Here is a 26824-nt window from a genome sequence, read left to right as displayed (position 1 = left end):
GTGTAGCAGAAATAAATGATAATTGGCAGTGTAAATTCTGTAATAACGTTTCAGAAGAAAAAAAAATCTGAATATTCCAGTTTAGTTGTAGCATAGTGTATTAAGACTCAAGTGAAAAAAATTTGGTATTGGGACTGCCCATCAAACAAACACACACACACACACACACACACACACACACACACACACACACACACACACACACACACACACACACACACACACACAAAGTAAGATCTATAGATCCCCAGCTGAGCCTGTGAGTTAAATTGGCCTGCAGGTCTTTCTGTACCCCCTGTGAAGCTTGGTCGTCACATCATGTGGCATCAATCTGGTGTCAAAACACCAAATGTCTCTCAGATTCATCGGGGAGCGGACGCAGGAAGAGTGACTGAAAGCAGTAAATACCAAATAAAGCTGGAAGCATCCTCAGACATATCTGACACACAACAAAGTACTCCATGTGTCTCGTAGTGCTTCTGTAATAGCTGGCTAATTCTCAGGAGCAGTGAGGCAGAGTGCTTGACAACATCATCTACTGTGACAGGCAGATTGTGTTTTCACGTGAGCGTGATCGACAACAGATTGCACTGAGCCCGGGCTGTTCCTGTTTGCCCTGGAAATGTGTTAGTGTTTATCTTTTGCTTGAGAGAGGCATTCCTTTCTTTCTCCCTCCGTTACAAAAAAGGCACACATTTTCAGGCGAGCTGTTTTGCATGTGTGTGTGTGTGTGTGTGTGTGTGACACACGCTGCGAAGTGACTGCCAGGAGAGGCTTAAGAAACAATCCGAGCAAGATCAATATCAGCAAACCGCACTTATGTGTTTGACTTAACATGCAGTCGCAGTTTCCCCTCTTCTCTTTTTATGCACAGCCGATGCCAAACCTCACGAAATTGCATTTACCCAAAAGCCTAAAGTGTGTGTGTACACACTGTGACATATTTGAAATTACATAATTGTTTTGGCAAACTGTTGATTTTTCTCCACCAAGCTTTGATGAGACTGTCAACCCACACTTGAACACACACACACACACACCAAAACACAAGTTCAGGATTGCATGTTCTGAGAGTAGGAGAGAGGGACAATGGCTAATGAGTTGAGTAAAAAAAAGTTTCAGATGGCAACAGAGTAATAATCTAGTTTGTTTTAATGAAGGAGAAAATAATTCTGCTTAAATGCCATAACGTACAATATTTAACCTGAAACACACTCTGCTTGTTTGCAAAGACTTATTATGTACCCAAGTCTGAATTCATCAGGCATAATGGGACGCAGTCTGAAAAACATAATATAATGTAACAATAATCTGGTTATAATGCTTTAACTTGTTTCTGTCATATTCAGATTGAGCCATACACTTGGTAGTCTCAAGAGCAAAATATACAGTAGGTCTTCCCTACTTAGCATTAAATGTGTGAGCACAGAACGAGGCTTTAAGTATGCCTTCACTATAAGTTTATCCCTGTAGACAAGTCAGACAGTCATTTATGAATATGCATGAGCCAGTGTTTGCCTCGTTTAATGATTTTTCACCATTCAAATATATTCAATCCACCTCCCCCCATTTATTTCTCTGTGCTTCATGTGGACATTAAACACACTCACACAAAGATGTTAACACTGATCCTGCTCACTATGTGCAATGTGCATGCAAACAATTACCATTTTACTGGCAGGTTCACTCTCTCTTCTCCTCCCCATGCTCCTTCTCCTCCCAGGTGCCAAGCAAAGACACCCTCAAGCATTGTGAAAGAACCGATGAATCGCTGACAGGCAGCACAGAAAGCTACAAGACTGAGGGCACGCAAGACGGCAGACGAAGGAACATTGAACGTGGTATGTACACTCATGCAGGCACCCATAGGTGTCCATGTGTCAGTATTTGATGCAATTGCCGGTGCTAAGAGGTCTGAACAGAGGAAATTTTCTGTTAAGGGGTGTCAGATCTGTGTGTTTCATACACACTGATATGTGATGCCATTGATATCTGCCATGTTGCATTTATGAACCCACTGAGTCTAACAGACTACATCTTATTGATTCTTATGGAGGTCTGGGGGCCAGAGGAAATGCTATTAAAGATTAAAGGGTCAGGTGATGTGAAGGTGGTATCCCGAGTCATCAGACACCCGCGGCTTCAGTTACAGGCTGTAATGTCCGCCCGTCAAGCAGATTAGCCAGCTTGATTTATTTATTAACTGATTTCATGTCCCGCCATTTCCTACCTTGACTGACTGGGTGACTGACTGACTGAGTGGGTGACTGGCTGCATACATGGCTCATGCTTCACAGGTGAGCTTCAAAGGAAGGGAAAGATTAGGATGCCTCTCGGTGTCCACTTACACTTCATGCAGTCTAGTGACAGACATTACTGTGAAGCTCATGAGAGAAATGTTAAGTTAAATATGTGGGGATAGAGTCTAGACTTAGATGATTTATATTTTCTAGCATGGAAATGCTAAAGTTTATCAACTATATATAAAACTTTCACCATCCCAAATTATTGTCAATGAACGTCAAACACAAGATTTTCTTTTCCTGAAAATGAATCTCAAGAGTGAGACCTGATCGTGTATTAGAGTATAACAGGCTCCATATAAGACAACCACTCTTTAAACTGATACAGCACCCATATAATGCGAGTATAATAGAAGCGCAGTATTACAAGGCCTATCTGGGATTCATCTCTGTACAGACTGCCTGTCTGTGTGTTATCTGAAGTGGCAAACTTGCTGTTCTAATTGTTATCTTCACACTAATAGAGTGGATGTTTTGAAATCATTTGGTTGGGTGGATAAAGGCTTGGTAATTCCCCCATGCTTACTGTCTGTGTCACGGGCTTATCTGCAGCAGATAGCGGGGTCCTGGAGAATGATTGGCGGCATGCAGTAGGTGGAAAGTTTGGAAGTAACTCAGAGGAGGCAGCCTTCAGACATGGAGGAAATCTGTTGAGAACTGATGATGATGGTGTCATTCTGGGATTACTGAATAGGACATATGAGTTGATCCTAGTGTTTATTGCAAGAAGCATATGATGTTTTGTAGTAAAAAGTCTTAAAATCTAAGTTTTCTTAAAATAATATGTTCTTTCTGCCATTTCTTGAATCGACATATTTACATGTTTTGTCTTTTTCTGATGTGGCATACATGAAACAACAGGCCACAGCAAAAATATCAACTTTGGCAGATGGATTTAGCTGTCTAAAGTCGGCTAAAGATGCTTAAGGTGCTCTCCGTTGGTTAATTAGTTAAAGCACACACTCCTCATCATCTTCCTCTAGTGGTCCTCTCTGAGCAGTTAATTGTGCGTCCACTCTATCGGGGCTGGCGCGATAATAAAGCATTAAGAGCCGTGCCTCTTTCATTAAAGTAGAGTTGGGAAATGTGAGCCCGCCCCTTTCAGGAGTCAAAAAAAAAGAGAAAAAAAAATCGATTATTTCTCCTCGCGCTGGGAGAGGAGAGGGCTTGGGGAAAGACTCGGTCAGGATTGTGGGAAGGAACAGAAACAGCCTCTCAACATCACCATCAAGCTCCAGACGTCCAGCAGTACACCAGCACCACCTCCAACCAACACCATCGCCGCTCCACCGGGTCCCTCTCCGCTCACCGGCACCGCGCAGAGAGACCAGGCGACGCGTCCTCGCCGCCTCCTGAGCAGACACTGTCCGATCAGAGAGAGAGAGAGAGACAGAGAGAGAGAGAAAGAGGGAGGGAGAGAGTCAGAGAGAGAGAGAGAGAGAGAGAGAGAGAGAGTAGTTGTCTCTGACATTATAGAGACTCCTACCACGTACTGTAGGTTACTTTTTTTTCCTCCCGGCGACGTCCTCAGCTAAGTTGCGCTCCTGGATTTTAAGTGCGTCTTGGCGAAGTCCGTCCCCATCAAGCAGCAGCTTTCAGCCTTCCTGTCAATCGGCCGGACCAAACAACCGGCGGACCGTTTGTTGTGTCTTTCACTTCAACCCGGACAAGATTTCATGCGAAATAAAGTAAGTACCGCGCTCCACGCTTCACTCGCAAAAACATCCACAACAAGACACTATGCATCATATGATCCGTATTTTTAATCTTCCAGAGGGAAACTTGAGGGTCTATTTTGACGCGCGCGCTTCCTCCTCAACAAAGTACAGGAACTGCGTCTATTGATTTGTTGTTACCCTGATCGACTTATGCCGGTGACAACTATGTCACATAATTACAGGCTGACATCAAATAGCTGGTTATGGTCTATTAGGAGAGTCGGGGTCTGTCTCGTGTTTTAGGTAGTGTTGCTGTCTTGTGTCGACCTTGTGGAGCTTTCTCGTGTCCACATGCAGGCGCACAGCACCCAAAGCCACAGCTACTGAATACGCTCCTCTCTTTAATATAACATAATACAGTATGATCTTTTCTGCGCTGTGGGATGGCACATGAAAAGTTGTAGTTAGTTTAAAATGTAGCGTTTAATCTACCTGATGTGTGTTTTTTATTTTATTTATTTATTTATTTTTACAAAATAATATAAGAAGAAACTCGAAAAACTCAAACAGGACAAATTTGAAAAATACAAGCAGCTCAGAAGTTTTAAAATCTTTGATAATTAGCTTCATTAAAGCAACAAAATATAGGAAAACTCACTACGTATAAGATGCACTTACTTTGTGATAAAATTCAATGCTAAACTGATGTGCCCTAATGATCACCATTATCCTGTTATTTCACATTAAATTAGAATAACCTGTGCATTGACAACTTTCTTAAATATATTAGAAAATACTGAATGAAATAAACATTTATAATTTCCAAACCACAATACACGAGAACCCACTTTTCCAGACTTATTTGAACGTGAATTCATGCAGACCAGACTCACAGTGTTACTGTAAATCAGAGTTTTCGAGAGGGTTTGGCGTATTCAGGCTGAATTTTAATTTCTCCTCTGTGACTTTGCCATGAGATTGTTTAAACTTATTCCACTCTACAGCGAGACTGATATATTTGTACAGTGAGTTTAGTTCAGTCTCGTGTGGCTCAATTGAACCTGTTGCAGTGAGAGGATTAATAATGGCACCATAATTAACCTGTAGCGACTTTCACAGGTTGCAGCTTTAGAAACCCAATTGGATTTATTTGTTTTAAAGGTTGGATGCAAGGCCCGCTGATGAAATTTGCACATGAACTAAACGTTGTTGTGATATTTAAAATTTACCACAGCACACTTCATTTTAATTAAGACAGATTGTGAAACTGACTGGACTGTGTGCATTGAGCTCACGTCCATTAATATAAACTACAGTTCATTTCTGTACCCACTCTTGTGAATTTCTTATGAAGTTCAAGACCAATTTAAATACTAAAATAAATATAGTCCATTTTAAAAATTAAAAAACTGCTATTAATGTAGAGATGGCTGCAGTTTCTCAAAATTAATAAAACTGATATAATCACAGCACATTTTGAGATATAAAGGAACTATTACATTTGAAATACTCTATCAGTGAGATATTTTGAAGGCATTTTTTAAAGTGATTAAGTGTTGCTGCCTTCTACAACATATCAACCTAATTTGTGACTCTGTGAAAAGCGTATATCACACACTCAGTAACTTACTGCTTGATTGCATTTCAGTTTGCTGAATTTGAAAAATAAAAGGCTCTATAAAGTAAATGTAACATTTGAGATACATTTTTACACTTAAAGGAGATGTTGTGTCCTGTGGATTGTCCCGTTACTTTTTATAATCCTTTATGCTGTTTTCTATGAGTTAATTACTCATGAAAAAAATTAAATATAAAAGTGTATAAGTCTATAAAATGATTTAACACATGGCCTTCCCTCTCCTGCCCATCGTCAATGAAGTTGTTCTGTGTGGCCTGTCTGGCCTGTTGCTCTCTTGGGATTTAGCGTTAGGTTAATCCGCTCAGAGGAAGGTGAGCGCTCGCATGTGGACCCACGATTACACACAGAGGACTCTGTCAGCCAAGCTCTGTAATCTCAGAGACCCTGCACAAACACACACACACACACATGCATGCACGTATGCAGTCGCACGCAAACTCACACAAATGCCTAGGCGAAAGCATGGTCTGCCTCCTTTCTCTCCCTCTTTCAGTGTCTCTCTGCTATGCACACACACACACACACATGCACACACAGCGACACCCACACTATCTGGCCTGCGCTGCTTTTGTTTCTCTTATTCTCTTAAGACCTCTCCCTCTTGACAAATCATTTGGGATTTTGGGCGCTGATTCACAAAACCAACACTGACAACAAACTCTTACCCCCTCACACAGAGAGGGATTAGAAGGTCACGTGTCCCTGTGATTGGCCGGGGCATTGAGCCGATTGTCAGGGCACTTTGCTGTACACCAGGGGCTCAGTAGAGCTTTATTTAAGTGAAGGGAAGGGACACATTGTGTGCCATGGTCAGGGTTTTGCCATGTGTTTCAAAAGTGCTCCGACAAAATCAGCATAGGATGGACTGTTGCTGCTATCTTTAATCATATAATATTATGCCTGTTTAATGTGTGAATGCTTATCTGAGTGCTGTGAAAATCTGTGCCATCAAGCCTTTTTTTTTAAAAAGGAGTAAAGTATACCACTGTGCTGCCTCAGAGCATAGACATTTAATACTGCACAGAAGGCACATTTTGAGATTCCCTCCTTCTATGAAAACATTATTTTTAATGGAAACATCAGAAGCATTTATGTTTAAGCAAATAATTTAATGGCCCCTTTTGCTATGCTTTAAAGTTTTTTTTTCACTAATGGTTTCAAATATTTTGGAAGGGGTTTGCAGCGTTTGCTCAGTTAAACATCAGTAAAACACTCATTTGCAGATTGCAGGTTGGCAAGATCTGCAGGTAGATATTGAAGGAACTGTAATTGGACTTCATGCCCTTTGGCTCAAATAAGAAGGTAATATAAGAGTCAATTGTAGAGAATCCTATTTACCTCATATATAAGGAGTATATAATATCTTAAACTGTCAAGAGACATGCCTGTAAATAACGCAGTTTACGTTCTTTCAAATAAACGTTACAAACAACACTAAAAATCCAGATGTGGTAGAATAAAGATCTTTTTTTTTTTTAACAAATTTATCTGACACAAACTGTGTTGAAATGTTAAGCCATTTGCCTTAAAAATGACATTTTTCTTGCCTGTTTATAAGCAGATGAAAATACTTAACTTTTATAATAACTCAAGGGCTTGTTGTATTCCTGTTTATTGCACAAGGCAGGTGTTCCCTCTTTTGCAACATGGGAGGAAAAGTCTCTTACTTTTGTTTTCATACATTTTTATAGAACTAATGAAAAGTGCAGGGCTCAACCTCACCATGTGTTTATTTACTCATTTCGAACAGATCTCCCTTTCTTTGTCCTAACTGTTGTGCATGTTCGAAATGTTTACCCAAATGTTTCTTTGCCTTAGGAGCACTGTCTGTATATCTTCATAAGAGCTGCAATTACTCTTGAAACTTTAAAAAAAAAAAAAAAGATAATAATCTAAAGTAAATAACACAGTCCTTGAATGGTTTATGGCGGATTGAATGCATATATTTGAATATGTCCTGGTTTTTGCATAATGATGCAAAGTCTTCTTCTGTCTCTATCTAGTAATTAGCGGTGACGTTCAGCAACTTTCTCTGTACGCTGTAAGTGGATGGGGGTGTATGGGGTTTGTTCACTGGGGTGTTAAAGATCACAGAGGAATATATCAGCCTTTGATGTTTAATTGTATTGTAAAACACACTTTAGAATATTTCTGCATAAAGTAGACTTCTGGCTGTGCTGTGCTTTGTGTTTGCTGTTTCTTTGTGTGTTTGTCTGTCAGTATGTGCTGTGTGTCTGGGTGGTGTGTGTGTGTGTGTGTGTGTGTATGTGTGTGTGTATGCGTGTGCGTGTGTGCGCGCGCGCGTTCAAGTTTGTGTCTTGTCTCCGTCTGTTTGCGCGTTGGAATGTTTGAGCTTTTGTGTTTTTCGTCTGAGTTTTTGTGAGGTTGTCGCTGGTGTATATTCAAATGAAAATGCATGTGTTTTTCTTTTTCTCCTTTATTCTCACACTGAGGAGGGTAGGATTTGATGTCTGGGATGATGGAGCAGTCTGGAAAACAGTGTCAGTGTGAGGGCTGAAAAGGCAAACTGAGAAGACAGATGCGCAGAAACACAGAGAGAAAACGTAGATAGAAATGCGTTTGAGCTTAGATGACTTAAGAGCATGGCGACAGAGCGTTCAGCCTGTGATCAGGTATTCTTCATTAAAGAGTGATGCTTTCGTGATGTCATGCTTAACACGCGGATCTAGATGAACAGGATGTCCTGCCTTCTTCTTCCTGTTTCCTGTTTCCTGCCCGGGCCTGTTGGTCATTATGGCAGCAGCTGCCTGCTGGGTGGTCTTTGCTCAGTAGTGCTGACCACACAATCATATCGTCAGCTGCGGCCCACCTAAAGAGACACCCAAAACACCTCACCATACTTGAGGCCTGCTCCCTGAAATATTTGGACAGCGAGAGAGTCCTGGGAGGCGAGAAGGCAGGAGGAGTGCAGGGAGCAGAGGACTTTGAATGATAAGACAGAGAGAAACATTTAGAGTGGAACAGAGGTTGGATTTCTTTGTCTAAACATTTGATAGTTCAGAACAGGCTAAATGTCTCAGCATCAAGACTTAAATCTTAAAATGGGAATTCATTTATAAATGAGTCCATTAACTTCCCCGGCAGACACTTGATTCAGTTGCCTTCTTGCAAGATTTTTATTCTTTATTCAGTATCAGTGTAACAGACAGAATCTAGACAGCCTAGTATAGAGTGTATATATGTAATACCTGCTCAAAACATGTTGTGCATTAAATCCAGAATTAACTGGGAATCCTTTTTAGTGAGTTTTACTTCAAGGTAGAGGTGTTTGCCATCCATGTGCATAAATCTGGCAACAGCGCATGTTCCATCATAAAAAACAGTACCTGACCTGTGAACGGTGAGGGGCAACTTTTTACCCCCTAATATATTTTCAGAGAGAGACCCCCCCCCTCCTTCACCATCTCCTTTTAGTGTGGCACACATTTGGACTTCACCCAATGCCAAGAAAAAGAAAAGAGGTGTGGAGAAGGGGAGAGAGTGAGAAAAAAATGTCGAAATGTTTTCCAGTGGCTGTAATTTATCTTTGTCACGACTGCAACATAGCCGAGTCATTCTGCAACGAAGTCCGGCGAGACACACAGAGGTAGCTCTGTGCCTTGGCCCTCACACAAGCTCACATCCATCTGAAACCCCTGCTCACTCGGCTGCCACAATCTGCGCCGCTGCCGCCACTGCTCCCCAGCCGCGCGGCCGAGCCTCACATTGCTATCCCGGATTTCTAGCAGATCTAGTGTTCACACTAGATTCAGAGGAATAAGTTCTCGAATTTTTACCCAGTCAGGCTTTTGTGTGATGTTGCTCTTGTAATGGAACAGTGTCACACTAAATTGCCACTAATAGGCAGCGCGATTGATAAATCTATCTCCTTTTTCTGCTCCAAGGAAGAATATTACAGTCTTAAATGCAGTGCTTATTTTTCATTTTCGAGTCTCAGATATCTGGGCAAAGTCTGCTCAACTCCGAGGGGACCGTGCTGTTGAAAATGCTGTTAACACTGTCTAAGTCGAGAAACAGCTATAGAAGAATCCACGCTCAGTGCTCTCTCCCCTCTTCTCCAGAGCACACAGCCTAACCAGGCGGTGTCCTGCCAAAGTCCACACCAGTGTTCCTTTCCACTGTCATCTGTGCCATTCCCACACCAAAGGCCAGCCCGTAAAAGAATGCACAGCACAGGACTGTTTTGAACACTTGCATTACTCAGCTGACCAAAAAGTCAGGAGAAAACAGGACAAAGAGATGTAGAAAAAGAAAATGGCGTGTTGCTGCTACATGAAGAAAATTGAAAAAGAGAGAAAGAATGAATTGTGCTCAAACTTTTTAACTAAAGTGCGCCTGAAATCAAACTTAATAACACACAATAACACAGAGTAATATGAAGTGCCCCGGGGGTGGAGAGGGGTGAAGCAACACCCCCCTGCCACACACACCCCTTTTCTCTCTCTCTTCAATTTTTTTTTTTTTTTTTTTATCCCAGCTCCTTCTGCCCCGTGATGTATGGCTTTTTCCTACAGTGGCTCTTCCAAAGTGCAGCTCGTGATGTCATTAATTTTATTCATACTTTATGGATGCTCTGTCTGGAAAAAAATGAGCGAAAAAGGAGAGGGACGATGTGAAGGGAGAGAGGGAGAAAGATAGAGAGAAAGAGAGAGGCAGAGTGAGGGAGAGGGAGAAGAGATGGTGTTGCGGAAGGAGATTTTCAGTGCAGTTGCATGTATAATGAATGAGGGGGCACTTTGTTTGAAACTCCAGCCCGGCGCTTCACTTCAAGGTTTGCTGGGCAGAGTGGGGCCTTGTGATCTCACACCAGCCACTCTCTTTATCCTGCCAATAGATGCTTTCACCTGGCACTGTGGTTCGACCCAGTGGAAAAACAAATAACCTTGTGTGTGTATAAGAGAAACACAGAGAGGGAGCACTGACAATGGAGCAAAAGGTTGGGTGGAAAGGGTGAGGAGCGGGTGAGAGAGGAAAGAGGTGAGTTTGTATAACAGCAGCAGTGCAATGACGCCCAGACGATACTGAGGAGAATACTGGCACCCAGCCCACACTTCCTAAATAGTGCTCTCTACAGAAATAGCTCAGCCTTGATATTGACTTTTGTCTGGTGTGTGTGTGTGTGTGTGTGTGTGTGTGTGTGTGTGTGTGTGTGTGTGTGTGCATGCTCAATAGGAGGACAGAGATGGTTTCATTGTCTAGTGAGGAGTTTTTCATTTTGTTAGTATCTGTTGTTAATTCGTGTCCAGTGTTGCTCGATGTTTTTATGCTACTGGTGTGTGTGTGTGTGTGTGAGAGAGAGCTTAAAAAAGTGTGTGAGTAAAGCAGCGAGCAGCCTTTATTATACTGGGATAAAAATGGCCTCCGTCTTATTTTTGGCCCTGTGCTGGACTCATGGTTTTATAAATAGCTGAGGAAGTGTGGGGGATACCTGTCGTGGCTCCACGCTCCCTCCAGCAGCAGAGTCCTGGTGCCTTCACGTCACATCCATCCACCGCCGGCCCACTCTGGGCTACGGCAGAGCAGCCCTCTCGGGGGCCGAGCAAACAGGATGGGACTCAAATTGAGGGTGTGAGAAAATCAGTCTCTGGAGTAAAAACACAAAAGGGCTCGCAGTTCAGCATGAGCAGCCTAGCTGACGCTGTCAGACTTTGTAAAGTACGGATTAAAATGAAAAAACTGCAAGTTAATTTATTTTCACAAACACTGAGCAGGGTATAAGGCTTTAAGAGGAGTGTCAAGATGGCAACACAATGAACGTCCTCAAAATGAGAAGTGTGTTTTTTCGACACTTAGTCTACGAGTGTAAGGTCATAGGGTGGTTTTCTCTCCTCTCTGCCATCTGTAAGCTGAGGTGTCTTGTTAATTTCATTTCTGCGTCTCAGGCATATGCCATGTGAAGAGCACTGAGAGTGTTAACTTTCTCTCTTTGCGTTGATATACACTGTTTCCCTCACATTCTGCTCTCACTTACAGGATAATCTGCTTCAACATTTTTTGAGGGTACATTCAGTGTTTTGAAATGATGGGGTGCTCAATAAAAAAAATATTTTGTGAACAAAGTTTTATTGACAATGTTTGAAGCCAGAATTGAGTTATTACAGGCGGTTTACGCATTGCAATCCATCAGTTATTTATTTATGAAGAGGTTCAGATAATTCGGGTCAAACTCCTATTTAATGTCTCAGATATGTGGTCAGATAACATCTTATTGTTTATTCATATTATTCTTTATAGAGCGTCATAGTTCTCCATTGAGCCATCTAATAATTTGGTCTTGCATCCACATTATCACCCCGAGAGATGCTCTTTTATCTGTTTAACTGCAGCACAAGTGGAGTCTGTCTCACAGAAAGTGGAAAAACAGCGCATGTTAAGCTTGTAATTCCATTAGACATGAGCATCATCCCTGCTGCATCCCGACCGGAGTTATTGTTCACCCTCTTAATGAGTGGCACTCTACATCTTGGCCCCTCATAACAGGGGCCCAATAATCATATTAAGGAAGGGACACAGAGAGAGACATATAGATAGAGAGTTAGAGAGAGGGAGAAATCTTTGAAAAGCTTATACTGCCCTTGGTGGACTGTCTCTTTACACGGCAAAAGAGAAATCATTCCTTTTCCCTTTTTTTCTCTCCCCTGAATGTGCTTCCTCTGTGAAGGGAATTGTGCTGCCTGTTATTAATGTGCTTTTGACAGCTTAATTTGATAAGCGGGCTACTTGTTAAAGAAGCCTTGGATTGTTCTCATAGAAAGAACACGCTTTTTTTCCCTCCCATGTTCTTCAAAATGCTGCCGCACAGTCTGTCGATGACCCAGTTCTGAGAGATGGTCGAAAACAAGGAAGAGCAGTGCAAAATCCACAGGGGAAAAGAAAGGAGAGAAGGCGAGAGGGTAGCGGGAGAGGGAGAGAGAAAGATAGAGTGAGGAGGGATACTATAAGTAAGAAAGGCACTTGTGGGAAGTTAACTCAAATGCTTTTCTTTCTTCTCTCTCCCTCTCGCCTCCTCCTCATTTCTTCTTCCTCCTGCACTGAGCAGCCTACCTTCTCGCGCTCCTCTTCCCTGTAGCCTAATCGGAAGAGAAACGCTAGGAACGATAACGGGGATTAGCTTCCACCGCTCGCCAACTCCCCTTGGTTAAGTACACGTGTAATGAGTTGTTTATTTGGGATAATGCACAGTAGGTGCAGCAGAAGCCCACAGCTGCCCTCACCTCCCTCCTCTCCTGCGTTCACACACGCACAACAGAAAAATCCACGTTAAGTCAATGTGTAACAGCACACACGGTGTGAACGTTGACGTGCGCAGGTATGTGCAAATACATACATTCGCACACTCTCACATACACACCCACACAAATTCCCACACACAGCTGTGATGCAGGTCACTTGCTGTGCAGAGGGAGAAAAACTGGGAGTTTGGAGTTGAAGGGGTGGGTTTAGTGTGTGTCTGGTGTGTGGGTGGGGTGGGGGTGGCGGTGGGGGGGGGGGGCAACGTTCCCGGGCCTTCGTTGGGTCATAAGGCCAGGGGATTTTTCTCAGGGTGAAGAGAAGGGAAGAAATTGACTGATATGAGAAAAAATGAAGGGAAGGAACCAAGAGAAGGCAAAGAGATATGTTGTGCCCGCTCGTCTGCTGCGTGTGTCCGATGCTCTTGTGTGCGTGCGCGCGTCAACTTTGTGTGTATGTACATGAAGTGGAAAAAGCTGTTGCCTTGTGGAGGGGACGTGCTCTGCTATCATTAGCTGGGGGGTGGTGGTGGGGGAAGTAGGAGGGGGCAGGCGAGGTTATGTGAACGGTGCAGCTGTGCTCGCAGCAGAGGGATTTGAGTGGAGGGGAGGGGGGGAACTCCAGGCAGCCAGGTCCTTCACTGAACCACCAGCTCGCAACACAGAGGAGGAGAGAAGAGAGAAATTCAGCCGAAGCAGCGAGCCTTGTGAACCAAACACAACTCGCCGCCGCCCCCTCTGTCCGCCATCCCTCCATCCCCCACTCTTTCACTCCTCCGCTCCTCCACTCTAGCCCTTTACTTCCCAAATAGGAAAAATAAATAAATAACGATTGATGCTTGATGGCAAGGATAAGAGTGCAAGAGAGAGAGGAAGAGGAGGAAAAAAGAAACAGTCATGATTTATATATAGTGTAGGGTATGCTTTTCTGATGACCATTTGTGGTTCAACTGTCCATTTTCATCTCTGATTTCTGACAAAATAACATTTAAATCTGTTAATAATAATAATTTTCAAGTAACTGTATTAGCGATACAGAATTGTTGTTCAAGTTTGCAGTTTTTGTTTGGGGGGATTTCCCCATGACTTGACGCACAATTCCAAAATCACTCAAATTTGTTTAAAGCTTCCTCCCCGCCTCTCTTATTTTGCTCGCTGAAAGAGTCGAAGCCCACGTAGCGAAGGATGGCGCGGCAGACGAAGACCCAAACTTGCTTGTCAGCCCGTGTGATCAGTCGCTGTAGAGAGACAAGGCAGGGGTGGCTGAGAGACGACAGAACACAGAATGGCACCGGCGTGCACTGCTAATGCATTCAGCCTGCCACCATATCCAACAACAAGGCAAAATATCACACAACTCACTTCACAAGATGTTCCTACAACAACAACATCAACAATAGCAGACACATAAATGCACGCGCACGTAAAGGCAGGCAGGCACACAGTCGCACGCAGCCGTGCACACATGCATAAATAACCACACACAGCATGCTAAAAACCAACCATGAGGAACAAGAATTTGAAAGCAAACAAACAAGTCAGAATGTAAGCAACTTGTCTGAGACTTTGTGACAGAAAAATAAATGAAAAATGAAAAAACACCTTTTTGTTTCATGAGAGAGGCAGCTAAATTGCTGTGGTGCACTAGGCATTTAAATTTTGGAATTTAAAAAAAAGTTCCAGGCAGATTTTAGCATAACTGTGAACTATGTTACGCACAATGGTGAGTGCTGGGCTAAAAATAGAACGTGGTCAAACAGCAGTGGAGCTTTGGCAGGAGGGTCATCTCCATATGATACAGTGGCCTTCACTGTAGCCACATATTGAGAGCAGAGGCACTCTGCCAAAGCATGTAGCTTCACAGCAGTAATTTAATATTTGTTTGTCTCTATTATTTCATTCTCCCCCTCTCTTCTTCTCCCTCTCTCCCTTGCTTATGGGGGTTAAGTAACAGTAAGCTTTATCAGATTACTGGGTCTGAGGTCTCTTTCAAACCTCTCTTTGCCATCTTGATTTTGTGCAGCTGTGCAGACTCTTTAATCATACGCTATCTTTTTTCACTCGCCCTCCCCTCCTCTCCTCCCTTCTTCACGTCGTCCCTCCTCCCTTAACATATGTTAATTGGCTGCTTTCTGTGACAAATTACGAGCGTTCGCTTTGATGAGGTCGGGTTGTGATGGTGCTGGGAGTGGAGTATAGTAGAACTGCCAGACCCTCGCCGGTTCCCCCTTAACCACTCCAAAAAGGAGCGCGGCACCCAGCCGATGACTAATGAGAGGCTTGGACTGGGTCTGGCCCGGCTCTAGCCTTGGTGGGGCCACTCCCCTAAACAGAGGCTGATCTGTAGGTACCGTATGCCGCCACACACACCCGCCACACTCCATACAACCTTTCTCCTCATGCACCCCACCAGCAGCTTTCCTCTGGGAACTGTAAAGCGCTGTGAGAGAAGTTCAGGCTGCGTACAGAAAAAGATTCATATTTTTAAGGCCCATGTGAATGTCAATTTTTTCATGGATATTGGAAAAGTTTTCAGTATATGTTGCTCTTTGATTAAATTTGCTTTCTGTTTGACTTAGAACAAAGCACAGGAATAATATAAATTATAGATGCAATGCATACAAGTTGTGTCTCAAGTTTACATTGTGTGTGTGTGTGTGTGTGTGTGTGTGTGTGTGTGTGTGTGTGTGTGTGTGTGTGTGTGTGTGTGTGGTGAAGAGACAGTGCCTGGAAACATTATACCAGCCTTGCTTAAACAAACACTCACAGTGGAACAATCTCTGTTTAATGATGCGCAGCGTCAACAGGGAAACAATGCTCACCAGTAATCAGCACAATCAGCTTGCAGTAACCAGAAAAAAAGAGAAGCGAACCTGACATCATCCTTGTCGATTTTTTTTTAAATGCTGGTTTGGGTGTCAAATCCTGTCTACTTTCAATCTGTCCTACTGCTTCTCTTGCTCAGTCTCTCTCTCCACCTCTGTCTCTCCGTTCTGTCTTTCTTTCTCTGTCACAGTCCCTCTCTCTCCCTATACTCTACGATCTAGGTTACTCGGTTTCCTAGCAGAGCACAGGGACCGGAGGAAGAGAGAGAAAAAAAAACAGAAGGTCGAATCTATGAAGGACATCCTTGTTGAAGTGTGCAACCTTCTCTGCAAATTACCCACACGCTGTGCATAGACTCAAAGCAGTGCTGTGGCTCTCACTTCAGCTCAGCAAGGCTGCGACCATGACACATAATACTGTTGGAGTGTCACAACTACAGGGAGACTGGGCAGACTTCTTCAAAGTGTTGATTTGTAATTTGTAGGGTTTTTTTCTTAAAGGTTAATTTGTTTCCCTTCAAGACATGCAAACCTAAAAATGTGCGTGCCCAGTGCAGAGTTATGATTTATGCTAATTATGACAAGTGTCTGTTTTAAAGATTTTTTTTTTAACATGTGAAAGTCAACGTCCTTGGCCCACTGAACTTCACTCTTAACAATAGAGAAGCAGAAATCACTTGCAGCTTGTTACGGTCACAACTTAAAAACTTCACTTAATAGTTTCATTGTGGATTTCCAATTTGCTGATGAAGCGAGACAAGGAAAAATAGTAAATTCCACAACTTCCACATAGAGCTGCCCGTCCCCACATGCTGACTTAGTTACCACAAACAGCCAAAAAATAGGAAATCATTATATCTATCTCTTCCCATTAGCATGTATGCAAACAGATAGACCCATAAGCAAGTTTGCATTTCCATACCCACCAAAATGATAGACACGCACAGATGCACACACACACACACACATACATGCTGAAAAGGGTGACAAAACGAAGCTGATGAAGAAAAAGGAAGTGCGCCAGCATCGCGTGGTTGCATTAGGGTTAGCCATGTTAGCATGAGCCTGCAGGCCTTAATTGAGGCCAGGAGGGAGCATTTAATAATTGCTGTCAGAAGATCAAATTTAATTCTCCTCTCTTCACAGCCACCACTGCTGTAGGGTAGAGTGAAACAAATTGTCATCAGAGATTTCTAAATGAACAAAGCTTTTAATTAGGGTGATTAGAATGCTGTGGCAAAGAGAAAGAGTACGGGGTGGGGGGGTGTGATGAAATCATCAGCGGATCATCTTAACCATGATGTCTGGTGTTGATACAGTGTGGGGTGGTGGGGGGGAACAGGGGCACACGACTACTGGGAAGTTTGCTGTGCTCGAACATAAGTAAGCGTGGCCCTTGCAGCAATGAGCCCTTAGCCTCTATTTCAAAACCTCTGACACAAACACACATGCATACACACACTCCCTGCCCTTCTCCCCCCACTGGAGAACATTGCTAACATCCTGAGACATTGTCATACTCGGCAGGGAACATAATTGGGTGAATATGTCAGTGCTTTGTGTTCTTAGTGACATGACTCCCGGCTGTTCCTGTGGGGGCTGGGTACACTCATTGAAGGGTTTATTCTGTGATTCCACTACATTCATTGTTCATTACAGTGTTGTTTTTTGCTCCCTTGTTTTATGAACATAATAGATAAGCAAAGGATGAGTGATCTGTAAGACAGATACACACTTGAAGTACGTATATGTGTTCATTTTCTGTTCCCGCCCTTCAGTCGGTCACACCTGGGTCCTGTGGCGCACGGGACAACATGTAAATTCAGACAGTGGTTTACACTCACTGGAAAACATGACCTGCGGCAGAGCTTTGTAAATGACTTTACAATGACTGGAAAGAGAGAGAGAGAAAGAGAGAGGGGGGAGAAGTGAAAGAAATTGTGGCAGTGTTGATAAAGTGAAACTTAACTGAAGTTATTTGCGTTTAAACATCAGATGTGCGTATCACCACAATCTGCGCCACTTCCATATTCAAAACCATTTCAATCTTTTTTTTTTTACTAATCTGCCTAACTTTACTTTGTCTCCACCTTGCACTCTGTCACCTCTATTAAGCTGCTTCTTTTTTTTTCTCTGTATCATCTTTTCTATCTCTACGTTATACTTGAATAAAGCTCCTCCTTATGCGCATGCCATGGAAAGACTGAATGCACTAAATGGTGATTCATTCCAGCCTTTCCGGGGCCTCTCCAAATTGTGGTTACTTATGCTTCTGCTTTTTCTTCTCTTCTCCTTTTTTCTGATACCATTTTTTCCAGCTTGGCACAAGTGTTATGTGTGTGGCAAGTTTGTCATTGCGGTCCTCAAAGTTTATTTGTTTATCACTTATGGCTATAAGCCACTGTCACAACACAAAGCTGCTGACAATCGTCAGGGAATGTCTTTTTAACCACAGTGGCTACTCTTCCTCCCTATCCATGTCTGTTAAGCTTCGCCTTGCTTTTTACGCGTGCCCTCTTGCTCGTCTGCCTTTGGCCAAGCAGCTGCGGCTTTACAGCCCTTGGCCTCCTTTCAAAGAGGGGGGTTGACGCATTGTGTCAAGTCATTCTGTCCTTGGGGAAGCCAGCAATGGGCTATGGAAAGATGGCTCTCACCTGTCTCCATACTCGCTCTGACGGATGGCTACCTGCCTCCATTGCGGCTCTGATGGCCCAAGGCCCCTGTTTGCTGGTGCTGAGTGAGATGTGCAGCTGCCCAAACGAAGGGCAGGGCTCAATACCACCTCTACCTCCATCTCTACCCACTCATTACTACCTTATACTCTCACACTATAGTTGGCAAAACTCTTCATAAAAAATGTTTGAATTCAAAAATACAGACCCTAAATTAATAATATAAAATTTAATGGAAAGTGTTTTACATCAACAACAGGAAATTAAAAGGCAACATTTGCTCTGTAAAACAGCAGCTGCATCCAGACAGGACCTTTTATAGAAAATAGGTTTTGCCACAGAGGCCGAGTGAGGACAAATGCAAACACTCAAATTTTAAACAACTAACTTTAAAAAAGCTGTTGGACTGTTTGAATTCACAGTTAAAAAATACATATGCTATGCATACATCAATGTTGTATAATCTTACATCACATTTTACATGATAAGCTGACGCATCATGAGTAATTGTAAAAACTTAATCTTCCCTGCATAAGTGCATCTATTTCTGTGCATTTTGATTGTTATGCGTCTTAAATAGAAGCAATGTAGTTTGGTTCTGAGATGTTCATCCTTTTTCAGTTTGACTGCTGTTTTGATGGTACGCTAGTGCAGCTAAGGTGCTGAATGATTTGTAGTAAAGTAAAAGTATGAAAAAACATGGATATATTCACCCCAAAATATGCCTCATACTGTGTTCAATTTCTTAAGTTTATTCTATATATATATATATATATACACGTATGAAAAAGATACGTTTTTCATGGTATACACCTACATTTATTAATACATTTCTATCAGTTTCAGGCCACATAAAGCAAAAGCAACATTTTAGTGAACTGGAGTAATTGCTCTGCTTTTGTTTATTTGCACTCATCATCTGCTGCTGCTGATTGTATTTTGATTCCTTATTTCTGCTCTCTGAACAGAGTGATTTAGGGAAGGAAGCACCTTTAGCACCTTTGATTGTCTATGCCTGCTGATGTCACATCCTTCCGCTGAGCTGTGTGTGTGTGTGTATGTGCATGCGTGTGTGTGTTTCCTGTCTTTCTGTCCTCCAAGACCCCCGGGGCAGAGCTGCTGGATTGAAGGATAAGAGGGGAAAGTGCTGCCAGAGTCTCATTAGTATGAAAATCAATTAAGCTTAAAGTTGAAGTATCAAGTTTTAAGTTTGAGAAATTGGTTGAACTGGGCTTGGCTAGAAATTTACAGCACATCTCGCTGTGCTTGAGCTGCTACTTATAACAATATACATTGTTCCATGATGTCAATCAGACTTATGAGTCCTTGACAGAGTGTATGAAACTTGTGCCAACCACGGGCTATTGGCTCACTTTCCTCCTCATCAATAGACAGGTGTCTCAGTTCTAAGGCACATACAGATTGAAAATAGAATACATGTAAAACCGTCTCTGTCTCACTAATGATCCAACTAAATCATGAGCTAATAGAGAGAGACAGGTGAAGACATATCTTCCAACACACACACACATAAGAATACACACACACACACACACACTACAGCCTCTCAAATTCAAGTTTAGCGAGAACGCTCACTGGAAGAAAAAAAAAAAGGAATGAACACATTATGAGATGATCCACCACTATCACTCTAATCCCCAGATGTACATGTTGCTAATCTCTTTAGCCGCTAACATGTTAAATTAGCCCTAATATCTGCTGAGATTCAGAGCCATAGAGGCCCACCTACGCATGGGCTACCGCCCAGGTTTAGGTCACTCTTCTCCCCCAGCACTCGACAAAGATACAGACATTAGAGTAGGGGGTGGGGGCGGTGGGGGCTGAGGGAAGTAGCAGTGATAGCCATTCGTCACCCTGCCTATCTCGCTCTGACAGATGGGGAGTGCAGCGTGCCACATAGAGGAGTCACTGCCTGTAATGACATTAGAGGCACAATGAGACCTGATACACATTTTTTTTCTGTTCCCATCCTGCCTGGCCATCGACTCGCTCCTTTGCTTGATCCTTCCCCTCCTCTCATTCCTGCTGGTACATCTCCATCCATCCTGACAGGAGATAAAGTGCTGTGTACCACTATATCCAAATAAAGCACATGAATGCGCTCACATTCACATTTGCACCGGCACACGCGTAAATAGCTACATCAAAAACACAAAGAAGAAGCCTCCGAAAATCTACACATCTGAAAAAAAAAAACTTAAATGTTCTCGAGGAAAAAAAAATCTTCTACATGACAGAAATGCTCAAGTAAAAATGGAGCACTGTGAGTGTGTACTGACATTCAGATTGTATTTGGGAAACCATATTAAAGCACTTTTTTTCGTCCTCCTCTTCAAGGAAATGGGAGTTTATTTAAAAAGAGAGAGCGTTTATTTAATGTACCATACACCTCCTAAAAGGTTTACTTACTGCAGTGTAATATGTTATTTCAAATCCTCACAACCACATTTCCTAGGAGGATAGGGGATACTGGCGTTATATATATATATATATATATATATATTTTTTTTTTTTTTTTTTTTTCTTTTCAGGACACATGCTATTACCAAATGTGTTGCAGATGTACCATGAGCCGAGGCTGCGCTGGCGAGGTGGGGCTTCTTGGAAAAACATCGCCAATCCTGTCATGATAAATCACCTTCCCCAATTTGCGAGAACACTGGCATCAGCAGAATTTTACACACGTTGCAGGAGTTTCATTGAACAGTTCCTCTCATTCCAATTTTGTAGAAATAATCTTATAGATGATTTTGCAAAACTTTATGTTCTTGGACCATGGATACATTTTTTGTACGCTCACAAACAAAACCCCACAGCTGTCTTTCAAAGTGACAAATGAGTCCTGAGCATGAGTCAAGGTAAAGTTCCTCTTTTCATCGCCCCCTCCTTGATTCAGAGGAGTCGTCTTTAGCGTCTGTCCTCAATAACAAAGCCATATTAACAAGCACCCCACAGACCGTCTATTAGAATGTGAAAAAGCGCCATGTGCTGTATATTAGTTTTTAGTGACTAAACACTTGGGAGAGAGGCGACCTAGAATCAAGCCTTGTGGTGCACTGAGTGTATATGTTCTCATCGTCCTCTCAGCTCCACTTCTGAGACTCAGAGAGAGAGAGAATGCTCATTAGATCTATGTGCTGAATCGCTGCTCCCTCTCCATCTCTCCTATCCTCCCCCAACCTTCATCCCTCTCTCTCTCTCTCTCTCTCTCTCTCTCTCTCTCTCTCTCTCTCTCTCCGTCCGTCTGCTTAACAGATGGGAGGGTCGTGGGTACAGTTCTTCCCCTCCCCCTGGAGAGGCCTGGTGCCTGTTCAAAAGATCCCTCTTTATGCTTCACTCCATTTCCCTCTCTTCTCTCGATTTCTCTATTTCCGTCTCTCCTCTATCCTTCTCTTTCATTGTCACCTCTTCAACTCTGAGCACCCAGAGTTGGGACCCGAGATATGAAACAAGCAGAGGAGCAACCGTTGTCCTTCTGTCTGCTTGGTGCCAGCGCGCCCTCTGACCCTCGCAGTTGCTCGCTCCTGCCTCCTTCCAGTTACCAGGCTCATGTGAATGCAGGCATACCATTAGTCAGACCCCACAGAGAAGATAAATAAACTCTTTTGTGTATTCTTCATTTTCCACAGCTCATTCCCTCTCCCCCCTGTGCCTTACTTTGGGATTAGTAAATTGGCTTAGTGTTCACAAGTTTTGTTAGTTCTTTTCTCCTGTGCATCTTCGTTTTTCCTCTCGTATCCTCCTCACCTCATTTGCTCTCTCAAGGTCAAGTGTCAGTGTCAGTCCCCTGTGAAAAATTCCTGCTGAGGATTACCGAGCGGTGCCACTTGACCACTAAGCAGTGCTTGTTTCCTGCATTTCCCTCCCATTTTGCCATCTTGGCGCATGAAGCTAAATTGGATTGAGTGATTCAATGGTAATCTGTTAAGTTAACTGATGCTCTATCCACCACGAGGGAAGGAGAGGGAAGGGAGCCCGATGAGGAGGTGGGCACTCAGTTCTTATCCAGAAGCCGCCTGGCACTCATATGGGACGGGGGCGGGTGTGAGGAGAAGTGGAGGGGTGTCGGCGGGAGGGGGGGTTGGAGGGAAGGGAACTTGGTTTGTTGTGTAGGAGGAGGTAGAGGAGGCAAGAGTGAGAAGGGATGGGGAAGGCGGGGGGAGGCGCCGACACAGGGCTAAGCGGCAGCAGAGCCTCACCTCAGGGAGCGTTGGCTGGTGCTGGGAGCCAAAAGCAGGGATTAAATGTTCAGGACACGGGCTTAGACTTAGCGTTAATGTTACGTAAGGCCTAAGGTGTTGCCCCAGCGGTTGTTGACATTGAGAGGTTCAGCTCTGCTCAGTGGGCTGTGGGAGGAACGAGGAGGAGGTGGAGGCCAGGAGGCAGGGATCACGAAGGTAACGCCTCCTTGTTTGGAGCGATGCCCGGGCTGGGTAGTGTTGAGCACAAAGACTGGGAGGGGATGATGCTGTCAGGCCGTGATTGAAGTATGCCGGCTTGATTGATATCCTTGTCTGGCTGTCTTGTGCCAAGCGCCTTAGTATTGGCTTGTAATCCTAGTTTGTCTGACAACATCCTTCTTTGTTTTCTTCCAGAGGGCAGCTCTTTGTTTTTCTGTCTATGGATGGGTGTGTTTGCGCAGAGCAATGCTAAAATGTTTTGGATAGCCTCTTCAGAGCTGCCACAGAGTTATTTTGGATCTTGTTATTATTATGATGGTGCAGTCCGGCTGTTGTCCTAACTGCCAAATGATGCATTTATGTTTGTATTTCATTTCTTCCATGAGGTGGGCGTATTCCAAACCATCAGCTCAGGAAGTTTTCTGTCATGTATTTCATCATTGTTCAGATTTTATTGTCTCACTTTGTTTTCATTTTGTGCATGATGGAAGTTTTTGGCACAGAATCTTATAATGTACACAATAACTGATGTGACGTTAGCCTTAAAGTTTTAACATTTTTTGCTAGGGCTTTCAACCAATTAATTTTCTATAATGATTAATCACAGAATTTCAGAAGTTAATTGTGAATAATTGGACATTTTTTTAATCACGTTTTTGATTCCATTATTTTGCATTTCAAAACAGATTTGAAGTCCATATTATCAAAGTAAAGCAAGCAGGTACAGCCTTAATGACAGGAATATGGGCCGGCGACTAGCATAATAAAAAAAAAGAAAAGTTAAACGCATCTTAATCGGGTCGCGATTAACGCACTAACGCTGACAGCTCTAATTTTGACTAAATCTGTGTTATACATATGGACTTCGAAGACTCACATCATCTTAACCCTAACTAAACTTAACACTACTGTACCCTACTTTTTTAAAGAACCAAGCAGGTAGTCCACAGCCTGTGTTATCTGTTGCAAATAAAAAGATCTGCAGTTATGCACTACTGCTACAGGCCTCCGTCTGTCACTAAGAGACACAGTATCCCTGGCTGTCCCTATTACGCGCTTTCATTATCAATGTCCTACTCTCTAGCACAAAGAGGTCAAGTGCATAGCAATGTGCTGTGCTCACCTCAGGGGTTTGGAGCTTTCTTGTGCTTTCTCATGCATGTTACTCAATAAATACATGGATTCAGGTTAGGGGAAGATAAAAAAAAAAGAAAAGATGGGGAAGTGCATTACAATGTGCATGTATGTGTGCGGGAGAAAATATGAGAGAGTGAGGAAGAGAGCATGGGTGTATGAGAGAAAAGAGAGAGAGAGTGATAGAGAGAGAGACTGAGACTGACATGTCTTTTGGTGAAGCGGTGTCGTCTTCCACATCAATGTCTGATGCTTGTGCTGCCAGGTGCCGGAAATCTGGTTCAGAAAGGAGAGAAGAGAGAAGAAGGGGAAAGTAGAGAAAAAAAGGCAGGGTAGATGGAGGATTTTTTTTTTTTTTTATGTGACGGCGCTGACAGCTCCCCTGCATTGCACTGAGCTTAAATAATGGGATGCTCATTTGCATAACGAGGGACGTTATCACCTCTACTGTCAAAAGAAAACACAACAACAGTTCTTCTGCTCCTCCCTGAGATAGATTGGGTTGGCCTACTTTAGCACTCTGGAGAGATGCACTGGAGCTCTGGCTTAGCCAAGCTCACACAAGAACACACACACACACACACACACACACACACACACATGTGCACACTCACACACATATGCACACACTTACACACACATGCACGCACACACGGACACATAGTCACTCACTCACGCAAACTTTTTGGAGCGCAGCTTTCTTCTTTCGCACATGCAGTCCAGCTCATCAGCGGCTGGCCCAAACTCCTCCAATACGGGTACACACACACACGCACACACACACAGAGCGAGAGAGACACTGTCATGCACTCGCAAGCAAGTGCATTCATTCAGATGCTCCTCAGATGCTCTCATTGACATGCAATGTCTCCAGCTGGATTAAGTTCATGTTGGAATTTTGTTTGATTTCCGTCTCTAAGAAACGTCCTTTTACCGTGTTTCAAAAGATCACTCTTGGCACCTTGTCTTCTTTTCTTCTTCTTTTGTTTTCCAGCTTTGTTTTGCGAGAACATGGCAAGACTGAGCTCGGTTTTACATCTGTATTCTATCCTCCGACTCTTGTCTGCCATTTTGGAGATGAGCAGCAGATAGAGTAGAAAAAGCTGTGTCTGGCAGTTCCACTGTCAATACAGTGCAGTTCGTGGGAAGAAACAAAATGTATTTCTCAGTCTGGAGGTAATGTTACAGTGTTGGTGATTAGAGCGTTTAAGTTAGCGGCACTTCCAAAACACTGTCAAACTCTCTGTGAACGAAGCGAGATCCTGACAGCGCTGTCTCCTCTCATAGTCGGTGCCTGGGAAAAAAAAAATGCAAAAACTGATTTGCATGATATCGACAGTGAAAAACACAGCGGTTCTCACAACATTGTTGACAGATTCTTTGTCTTTCTTCACCCTCCCTTGTGGCTGCCATGATGCCACTTTTATTTTTTTTTCTCTCAGTATTTTGCCATATTTCATTTCATTTAATGCTTATCCTCTCCTCTCCCTCCCCCCTCTCTGTTTCTTTCTTGCAGGTACGGATGCTTGAATCTTTGAGTTGATTGGAACAAATAGAAAGCAGAGAAAAAGACAGATAAAGGAAGAGCAGAAGAGTGAAGAGAAAGAAGAAGAAGAAGAAAGAGGAGAGCGAAGAAAGCATAAAGTTCTTTAGAAAGAGGAGAGAAAGAAAGAGACGGGGACGATGGGGAGGAAAAAGATTCAGATCACGCGGATTATGGATGAACGCAACAGACAGGTAAGTCCCTGGGGGATGGGAGGATGGATGAGTATGAGGGTGGGGGAGAGGAGGGGGTGGAGGATGGAGGAAGGAGAAACACCCTACACCCCACACAACCCTCAACAATGAAGGTCTTCTGGGAGTCTGGGCAATATGTGAACTGGGCGACAGAGAGGTGTGTGCGGGGATGGCACAGTTATTGCTTTGGGTGGAAGAGTTCCATTGGGTTATAATGGCAGGTTTGTTTCCCCCTCAATCTAACAAACCAGTGTGAGGGCACTGGGATTTTTCCAAAACTGGATTTGCATGAGAACATTTGTAATTCTCCAAAACCATTCTGCATATCACTGCCCGCTTTGAGGGCTGCGGCGTACACGCAACTGTAGCACCCTTCACACACCCAACCTTTCACATCATGCCACCCAGTTTAGCTCACTGGCAGTGGAATATTACCGGGAAGAGGGTGGTAGCACCGGAGAGTCAGGGTGGGAAAAAACATAAACAAACAACCAAACAGAGATGGGATGGTCTATAGTGACCAACAGGGCGGAGATGAAGGGCAGCCTGGGAGACAAACACTGCAACAGTATTTTTCTTGAGCTAAATCAGTAACAGTAGGAGTGCTGTAGCTTTCCTCTGCATAACACAAGAGATACATGTTTAAACTGGCGATACTGTACAAAAATCCCCATCAAAAAGCAACAATGGAATTCTTGCAAGACATTTTTTAACAACAGCTGGCTTTACTTGAGAGAGAAAGAGACATAATAAATTGTGGACAGCGTGATTTGAGCAGACACCGCCGTCTATGGCAGGAAATAGATAGAGACAGAGCTCTCTCACTGCCCCCGAGGCCCACAATTGATCACTTCCTGTGGCACGACTGACCACTGACACTTTGTCAGTTTCCTGGCAGCCCAATTGGATCCATACGCTGCTAACGTGGCCCCTGGATCACAGGTCAAACACGCAGACACACACACCTTGTCTGCACACACAGACCCACTTCATCGCTTTCTTTATCGTCCACAAGAATAGTCCACAACAGCTTCTCGCAGTGTGCTTTATCAAACACTAGTCATTTGCAGCCGCAGTAAAGTGACATAAAAAGGCTGGAGGAATCGATCGGGCAGTACTGGAGGAGTAATTGAAGCAGATTGCGACCCCTGTCATGACTGATCTCAATGAGTGTGATTGCAAGTA

At 43.4% G+C, this 26824-nt stretch overlaps 1 protein-coding gene across 20 annotated transcripts in view; it reads left to right on the top strand.

Annotated features, from left to right (window-relative positions):
• Nucleotides 1-26824, top strand: part of mef2cb (myocyte enhancer factor 2cb) — a 75466-nt gene that overhangs the window by 7551 nt on the left and 41091 nt on the right. For 8 of the 20 annotated variants that reach the window (XM_042488935.2, XM_042488932.2, XM_088076880.1 and 5 more), the window contains exons 1-2: nucleotides 3451-3991; nucleotides 25419-25639. In XM_042488935.2, the coding sequence (XP_042344869.1) occupies nucleotides 25586-25639 (54 nt within the window). In that variant the 5' untranslated portion in view covers nucleotides 3451-3991; nucleotides 25419-25585. Of the gene's footprint in view, nucleotides 1-1723; nucleotides 1842-3445; nucleotides 3992-25418; nucleotides 25640-26824 lie in introns of those variants that run through there. The other 12 variants (XM_088076876.1, XM_088076875.1, XM_088076871.1 and 9 more) reach the window with 5 other exon arrangements.

Source organism: Plectropomus leopardus, chromosome 4 (genome assembly GCF_026936395.1).
Source record: "Plectropomus leopardus strain MGB_pleo_1.0 chromosome 4, ASM2693639v1, whole genome shotgun sequence".
Classification (NCBI taxonomy): domain Eukaryota; kingdom Metazoa; phylum Chordata; class Actinopteri; order Perciformes; family Serranidae; genus Plectropomus; species Plectropomus leopardus.
The sequence above is the reverse complement of the archived record's forward strand: the minus strand, read 5'-3'. Positions and strand labels throughout refer to the sequence as shown.